This window comes from Puma concolor, chromosome C2, assembly GCF_028749965.1.
Source record: "Puma concolor isolate L17-30 chromosome C2, mPumCon1.1.hap2, whole genome shotgun sequence".
Taxonomy (NCBI): domain Eukaryota; kingdom Metazoa; phylum Chordata; class Mammalia; order Carnivora; family Felidae; genus Puma; species Puma concolor.
In genome coordinates this window covers 64,257,156-64,266,467 of record NC_141675.1, presented here as the reverse complement: position 1 = coordinate 64,266,467, position 9,312 = coordinate 64,257,156, and the positions used below count along the sequence as shown (strand labels likewise).

Sequence of the window (9,312 nt, the reverse complement as noted above, 5' to 3'; positions counted from 1 at the left end):
CGAAATGGAGTATCAGTCCTCCGAGGGCTAAATCCACCAAGGCAATCACCGTGACTGCCACCCTCCACCCCCACCCCGGAGATAGTTTCAGCCCTTCCCTAAATGGTGCGGAGATGACTCATTTCTGAGCAGGAGCAGAACAAGAGAGGTCCTCGCTAAACCAGAGGAAGCTGGTCTGGGTGACTCAAGGTCCCGCGTCCCGGTTAGCGAGGGTGCGCTCCCAACGGCGAGGAGGACAGCGCCCTGCGCGCGCTGTTCCCACGGCCCGGGCTGTTCCGACCGGACCCGAAGTTAAAGGCTCGCCTGATCCCACGCAGCATTCAAGGCCAATGCTGCCTCTTAAAAAGGAAGATTCAAAAAACAGAGGATAGGAAAAATCTGGAAGGTAACCCAGTTTCCACAGCCGCCCAAAGACTCTTTATTGCGATGTCACGTCACTGGAAGATGATTGCTAAGAAATTCTCCCCTGATTGTAGAGGCTCTGACGGGGAAGCGTTCGCATCAGCCGCTGAAACTGGTGCAGAAAGCAGACTCTGGCAACGCACTAACGTCAGTGGTGGCAGGTGGCTACCTGGGCTAACTTTGCTCCCCCAAAGCTTAGCTCAACAACGGAGAGTGCCTTATGTTACGATGAACGAGTTAATCTACGTAAAATGCTGAGAGCAGCACCTGGCAACAAGCAAGAACTCAATAAAGATTAACTATCATTGCTAATAATATTCCTTCATGCCTTTCTACTAAAGAAAAAAAACTGTGTTGCGTGTCTGTGATTCCATTCATCTGTCCTTATACCTTACGAGCTCCAAGTGTTTTATTTATCTCAAGTATTTCAGAGCCTGGGACTGTACCGGGCTCTATAAAAGTATGTGGTTTGAGTTGAATTATTTACTCAGTTGTGTTACCCTGCAGAGAGTGGTAATTGAAATAAAAGGATGACAGCAAAATACAAGACACATGAAATCAGAGTCTCCTTTACCTCTTCACTTTATCACTGTCTGTTTCTTTGTAACATCCCTGGCTTGGGGGACTCTCTGTTATATTTCCTCCCTAGGACCTGGTTCCAGCTGAGCCTCAGTGGAGCCAGTGACAATCGTCCCAAACACAGTTCAAGTTCAACCAATTTTGATGCCACCTGGGCTCCCATAGGGACTAAATATCATACAGGAGACACAGAAGGGCACAAACTCAAGCCATATGGGCAGATTTATTTAAGAACCCCACTCCAACAAGTGTCTTTGACATACACCAAAACAATAATAATAATAGCCAACACTGCTGAGCACTTATGCATTATGCTAAGCAGTTTCCTATGACATTTAATCCACATGACAAAACAACGTGTGTTCTCTTATTTTCATTTTATTAGGTGAAAAAAACTAAGGCACAGAAAAGTCACTGTGAGCCAGCCGCTTAATAACACCACCAGTAAATGCTGAGATTCAAACCCAAGTTCTCAGCTCTCCAAAGCTCATTCAGGTGAACCACTCAAGACTGCAATGGCCTCTGGCTACACAAACCCAGCTGGAAAGCAAAAACATCACTGTACTGGTTCTCTACAGGGCAGAATGGAGTGTCCTCCCTTCTCCCTGTCTTTGTCATCCCCACAGCATGGTATGTTGGCCCAGCACATCTTACCTTCTACAAAGGACCCCAACGATTTCTTTTTTCACCTATCTCTGATTACTGGCATACTTAACGTGTCTTAAAGTGTGACCATCTCTGCTTTGTAACTCATGCTTAAGGGACCTACTCCAATTTTCTTTTGCTGGTACACAGGCATTGAAGCCACAAGTCACTAAGACAAAGCATTTATTGATTACATTCTCATCAATATCAGCCTCTGCCAAGATTAGATTTGAACTTTTACATGGCCACACGGCTTCCTTGCCTTGCTCCTCCTCCTCTAATGTATAACTAGTAGAAAGCTGGAGAAAGGCAGAGGCTGGCCAGCTGCGTGTGCCACACTCACTACAGGACTTGGAATTCAGAGGAGGACTCCACCTGGTAAAATGACAAAAGATAAGGTAAAACAGCATTATGTTTATTTTAAATGGGCTTGAGGAAATGAATAGGGGGATTCGTTCAAGTTGGTGACCATATGGAGGATTTGGGGAATGTTGGGTGTTGCTACCACAGATCAAAGCTACTTCTCTTGGCCAACTGATAGTTCATCTGGCTGATAAAATATATATTTTATTCAGGATTTTACATCATGTATCTATTCAGGATTTTAAGGATATTTACTGTTTTCTGACCAATCTGTGTAACTTTTTCTCAAGTGATTTTGCATAACCATATTACCTAAGGAATGTGCAAAAAAAGGGGCAGGTTAACCTGAATCTAACTAATCGTGAAAATTGGTCTGAAATTTTAATAAATGACAATGAATGAAAAACAAGAGGTAGAAGGACTGTTCTAGATAAAAGGAGACTAAGAACTGACAACCAAATGGGACAGGTGATCTTAGATCCTGGAAAGAAGAAAAGAGCTGTAAGGGAAAATATGGGGACAGTTGGGAAATTTTGAAAATGGGCTGCTTATTAGATAATATTAGTATATCTATTACATTCTTGGGTGTGATATGGTATTATAATTATGTAGGAGAATGTCTTTGTTCTAAACGAGTACATGCTAAAGTATTTAGGAATGAAATGGCACTAGTATGTGCAAATTCTTTTCAAATGATTCTAACAAAACAACAGATATACATACGTACATGTGTATGCACGCGTGCACACACACACAGTGCAAGTTTAACAAGTGTAAATGTGAACCATCCTTGAACACAGGTTATGGAGTGGTCATTGCACTACTTTTTCAGCTTCTCTGTAGATATGATATTTTCCAAAATAAAAACTTAAAGAGAAAAAGGTCATAGTGCTGTTGTTCCCTTATAAGTTTTCCCCAAACTCACCCACCCCTGCACATAATCATACATGTGGGTAAATCTGTGGCCCTGGAAGAGTAGGACCCCTAAAGTTCTGACCTGATGTAACTTTCTGTAAGCACTTCTTCATGTCAGTAAGTGACGAAGCTGGGAGCAAAGACTTTGCAGTTAGCCAGGCTTGGATTTAGAGTATGGTGATGCTACTTACTTGCCGTGAGACCAGAGTTATTTAAGCAAGCTTGGGTTTTCTATATTGTGACAAAATGCAAACATATTGGGCTACAATAGAAGGATATGACATAGGATATGCAGGGAAAACAATAGTTTTTTATGGTCTGGGGGTATTTAAATGAGATAATATTACAGAGTTCAGATGACTGTTAATGCTAATAGTTATGTATTTATGTGCTGCATATTTTAAAAATAACTAGGACACCCTGATTTCCTATCACAGCCCAGGATAAAGCTAAAGCAGTCAACACTTTCAAGATGATATGAAGACAAATATTACGTTAATAACTATACAGATGGTATGTAGATTTGGCAAAATAATAAAGGTAGTGTTCAAATAACTAGAGTTTGGAAGATACTGCAAAAGGGAAGATAATGTGCTTACCACAGTGTCTGGCATGTAGTAAGTGCTCAAGCTTCATTTTGAACTATGATTAAATTTCCTTTGGGAGCTTGAGAAACTGTCATAGGGCTTTTCTTGAGAACTAAGGAATTGCCTAATAATGGAACCCAGAAATGATGCGAACTGATGGAAAGCACAATGTTGCAGCTTTGTAAATCTGCCCAGACTTTGAAAGAAGTGGGATAAACATGGAACTGAGGGTCAGGAGACCTGAGTTCCCACATTGGATATGCCCAATAATGCACTATATAACTCAGACAAGAGACTTGAACTCATTTTCTTCAAGTAAAAAATGAAGAAATTAGACTAGAATCCTCTGTTCTCTAAGGCCCCTTTCAGCTTGAAAATCCTATGGCTTGAGAGGCCCGTGGGGTTTTCTAAAGTTGGATGCAAGATCACCTTTAGGTTCGCATTTGGAGTCATGCAGTTTAGAGGGAAGACATCAGCTTTTCCTCCTGACCTAGTCAATCAGTAGCTGCTGAAAATCTGCTTTTGCGTTTATCAGTGAGAGCTTACAAACACCAGCTCTGGGTTCCAACACTAGAATATCTGTTACTAGCTGTATTGTAGTTGGAATATTGCTTAATCTTCTGTGAGCTCTGATTTCCTCACCTGCAAAATGAAGATAACTTTCTGCACTTTGTAGTATTGCTGTGAAGATTACTGGCGATGTATGAAAAGTTGAAAGGTGGTTGGTTGACAAGAGAGATAAATGAGATCCTAATGTGATTAAAGATGCAGTTGTTTTATAGCCCTTTTATTGTTTATAGAAAGACCATATTATGCATCTTGTTTAATCTTTATGATAATCTTATGCATTAAGTATTATTATACCCACTTTTTTGGCAAAGAAACAGGCTCAGGGTTATTAAAGGCCTAGCTGGGACTCTTTGAGGTTTCCTGAATTCTAAGTCTCTTTGTTTTTTAACAAACCCTTTTGATTTCTAAGCCACAAATTAAACATTACATTTTTTTTTATGTTAGAATTCAGCCACTTGCCTAGTCTACATACTTCCACATTTATCCAGCAGCAGATTTTTAATTGGATGTGGAATCTAGTTTCTCTAACTTAAAAGTGTTAAGCTCTAAGTGAAGGTAGTCATTTTAAGATATCTTGTAGCCCATGAAGAAGCTAAGAGAAAAGGCTTGAAGATTTCAGCCATTCTGTAGGTATTTAGCCTTCAGACAAATTCCTTACCCTTTGTGTATTGGTTTTTCCATATGTGACAGGATAATAATAATTACTACTTACAAGGCTGTTGAAAGAACAGGCAACCATTTAGAACCTGTACAGAGTAAGATCCTAAGTTCTCACTGTTTTCATTAGCTCCTATGTACCTAACCTTGAGTCAGTTTCTTAGGCATCAGATTTAATGGATGGGGTTAACAAGCTAATTCAAAGGTAGCAGTCTTCAGACGTATTCCCTCTCATAAACGAAACTTTCTTTGACCAAGCTTAGTGCCAAACCACACAGAAGATTGACTATAAATGCTACCTGTTTTCATTTCACAACTGAAAAAGGAAAGATGGGAAGCAAAGAACCGGTTTAAAGTGAAGTTCAGAGAGGGTAATTAAACCTGAAATAAGAGAAAAACAAAGAAAGAGAAGGAAAGAATGTAAGGAAGGAAAGGAGGAAGGGAGAAAGGGAGAAAGAGAGAAAAAAAGAAGGAAGGAAGGAAGGAAGGAAGGAAGGAAGGAAGGAAGGAAGGAAGGAAGGAAAGAAGGAAGGAAGGAAGGAAATCAAACAGCTCCAGAGACTTCTATATTTAGAACTATCGCTTCAGTTGGGAATTCAAGTGACCTGCTTCAAATTGATAACATTATTCCTTATCTGACCAACTAGATGAAATTTCCATCTTAGGAAGCTAAAGTGGGGAGACTGCAGCTTCCCTTGGCATGACAAGACCAGAGCCAACTCTAAAAAAGAAGCCAGGAAGACCAGAGGACAAGGACTTTAAGAACACTCTAAGATTTCTAAATGTTTAAAAACTATTTCCTTCACAGTTCCTTTTTGTTGTTTTTGTTGTTGTTATTCCTATAAAATGAGAAATTGGTTTTAGGGGCAGCCCCAGAATTGCTACAGTAATGACTTAGAACAATGTGATTAGAAAGTAATGGAACCGGAGCTCCAGAGAACTTCGATCTCTGAAAATTAAATTTCGTTTTTATCAAAGTAATGTAGGAGCAGCTAACGCTGTTTGGAGTGGCAGGGGTGGGCCAATGGAGATTATGGGGGACCAAATATGCTACTGCCACCACCTTCACCACCCACTTCCATTTCCATAGCACCCCTGCTCACCATTGGCATGGTGACTAGTTGGATTGTTAAAATAAGAAGAGAGGAACTATATGATTGTCTGGTGGGGGCAGGAGGAGAGAGCCAGCAGAGAGCAGAAGCCCAGGGATGGAGTGGGAAGGGCAGTCACTAAGACACCAAGTACTTGGACATTCTGCCACAGGAAGAAAAGGAGATGAAGGGAAGAAATTGGGTGAGTATATCATGGCCCTGGATTTGGTGGTGGGAAGGCCATGAGGTTCTTCAACTGAATTGTAGATGAAGTTGAGTAACTTTGGCCCTTTTGTATTTTTGTACAGAAACTTCACAAGTTTTCTGTGGGTAGATGAGGAAGGAGGGGATTTGTGTGGTGGGTAGTGGGAAAGTGAACTTGAAATTGGGTGTATTGGTGATTTGGTTTCAGCGTCACACTTGCAAATTCTATAAATATGTGCACTCTTAATATATTTTTTAAATGTTTATTTATTTTTGAGAGAGACAGAGTGTGAGTGGGGGAGGGACCAAGCGAGAGGGAGACACAGAATCCAAAGCAGGATCCAGGCTCTGAGCTTTCAGCACAGAGCTTGATGTAGGGCTTGAACCCACAAACTGTGAGATCATGACCTGAACTGAAGTCGGACGATTAACTGACTGAGCCACCCAGGCACCCCAGATATATATATTTTTTTATTGAGAAAGATAATGATCCTAGATTTTAAATGTTTGCTCCTTATCTGACCAACTAGATGAAATTTTGAATGTCTTGAATTTTGAATGTCTATTTCTGACCAATGAAAAATGCAAAATAACCCATTAGTTAAAAGCATAAGGTCTGGATCCATGTCATTATTGTACAAGTTACTGCCTCTGAGACCTTAATCTAGTCTAGTTACCTATAAAATAGGGATGCTGATGGTGCTGTCATGAGAAATGTGGTTGGTAGAATAATGGCTCTCCAAAGATGGCCATTACCTTATCTCCAGAATATGTAAATATGTTACCTTAAATGGCAAAAAGGACTTTACAAATGTCATTAAGATAGGGAGATTTCCCTGGATTATCCAGCTAGGCCAAATCTAACCCCACAAATTCTTCAAAGGGAAGAACTTTTCCGGCAGTGGTCAGGATTAGTGTGAGGACCTGACTGACCCATTTCTGGCCACAAAGACAGGGGAAGGGCACCACTAGCCGAGGAATGTGGTGGCCTCTAGAGCTCGGAATGGCCCTCACTTTGCAGCCAGCACAAAAACACAGATTCTACAACCATGGGGAACAGAATTCTACCATCAACCCAAATTTTCCTCCACAGCCTCCAGAGAGGAACACAACCTGCCAACATCTTAATTTTAGTCTGGTGAGACTCATACCAGACTCTTGACCTACAAGAACTATAAGATAATAAACTAGTTTCGTTTATTAGACAAATAAGAGAAAACTGAGAGCAGTTAAAAGAGATGATACACATAGAGCAATGAATAGACATGCACTAGGCATAAATATTCAGTATCAGGCCTTGAAGCTGTGTTTGCATTGCACCTAATATCAGATTGTCTAGATTGTAGTGATAGACACTATCAGGGAAGTGGGTTGAAGCCTTCTCAAGGTGCCCACAGGGCCCCTCACTGCTGCTGCTGGTTACTCCCTATAAATAAAATGAAAGGATGAAATTCCCTGTCCTTGGAAACAGCTGAAGGGGAAAAAGTATTTGAGGAAAAACCACCAACCATGTAAATGGAACTCATTTTAGCTTTGGCTGCCTGAGGCACTAGGTATTAGAGATCTAGTTACATGTTAAAGGATAATTCAAAATCTCTGGTAATCCCATACACCATGTAGCATATTGTGTGTATGTATACACACATGTACATTTTACTTTGAATTTATTTACAATTATTTTATTATGTATATGTATAAATATACATATGGTTTATATCTCAATATATAATGTATATTATATGAGATATATATGCTTCTTTTAAGATATACATATATAATATTATCATATCTTTGGGGAAAGTTTTTAAGTCCTTTCAGGGAAGGAGGTTGCTGGGAAGAAAAGTCTACAGAGGTGCCACCTGAACTTGATTCTGAATTAGTGGAAAGAGGACAAACCTACAGATTCCCAATTCTCTCCCCAGAGAGTCCAACCCAGTAATAGGTCTGGGGTGAACTCCAGGAAGCTACACCTGTAACAAGCTCTCTAACTCGGGTCTGGTTATAAGACCACTAGACTCTAACCTCAAGGGCTCTCAGGCTGGTTCTATGATTATACTTTGTGGATGAGGACACTGAAATTTCTGATCTCTAGCTTTATTAGGGAATGAGGGGACCTGACTAATAAGCTATTTTTCATGCTGGAGTAGGGGTTTACAATCATCCCCCAATTTCGAGAAAAACTGAGGATCCTATAGGAGAAGTGGCTTGGGTCACATACTACCTAAATATCAGAGTGGGAACTGGAATCCATGTTGATATGACTCATTCATTCGTTCAATGGAATTTTTACAATAGTCCGTGTTATTTATTTAAACATTTAAATTATGTAATTCTATATGAAATTATTTCCTCATAAAATGACTCATAGTATAAATAAAAGAAAAAATACCCTCTTCTCTAGTCTCATATTCCTCCTCAACGATCATCCTTTTGTTATTTTTTCTTCAAGAAAATATTCTATGACTTACATACAACATGCACAAATCAAAGAACTTGGGTTTAAGCCTTTTTAAAAAAATATTAATGAGATTACACATCTTCATTTGTCACTTAACAATAAGTCAGTACATAAGAGTCACATTATTCTTTTTAACTGCAGCATAGCAAGTTATAGGTCTTATGATGTATTTGAGTCTATCTGGCCATTTTCCACTGAATGACATTTAGGTTCTTTCTACAATTTTTCTATCACACACACACACACACACACACACACACACACACACACTGCTTCATCAAATATCCTGAAACATGATTCCATATGTATGATTTGATTTCTCTAAGATGGTCAGACATGTAGTTATGAGTTGAAGGGAATAAATGTTCCTTTCTACACTGTTTTTTATAGCTACATGGAGTTGGGAAGAAAAGAACATGCTTTAATCCATAGCTCTAGGTTCAACTAGTTGCAAATCTTGAAAATTATCCTTACATGGAAGGTGATGTGGTTGTGATAAAGCCTGGCCTATGCCTCTTATATGAGTTTTGAGGTGTTTTTGTACAACAGCAATGCCCAGGAGCGCCCCCTATCTCTTTGTTACTGGTGTCTTATTTGACTTCTCCCAATGATATAAACTGTTTTTGCCATGGCAGTTGCCTTCAGTCAGTAGCAATTCTAGTCCTCAGTCCTGATTTTGAATCTTAAATATATATATACATATATATATATATATATATTTGTGTGTGTGTGTGTGTGTGTATATATATATATATGTATGTATGTATGTAAAAGGATGTTTCATTCCTCTCTTGGAAGAAATTGTCCCAAACTTCTCTCAGCTTTAGCAGTGTAGAGGACA

General features: G+C 39.6%; 1 protein-coding gene across 3 annotated transcripts in view; it reads left to right on the top strand.

Moving 5' to 3' along the window:
* The first annotated feature begins 1,873 nt into the window (after positions 1–1,873).
* The window catches only part of SLC2A2 (solute carrier family 2 member 2), a 34,364-nt gene continuing 26,925 nt past the window's right edge, over positions 1,874–9,312 (top strand). Inside the window, exons 1-2 of one of the 3 annotated variants that reach the window (XM_086674708.1) lie at positions 1,915–2,024; positions 5,809–6,011. In XM_086674708.1, the coding sequence (XP_086530834.1) occupies positions 5,994–6,011 (18 nt within the window). In that variant the 5' untranslated portion in view covers positions 1,915–2,024; positions 5,809–5,993. Of the gene's footprint in view, positions 2,025–5,808; positions 6,012–9,312 lie in introns of all 3 variants that reach the window. The other 2 variants (XM_086674707.1, XM_025913174.2) reach the window with 2 other exon arrangements.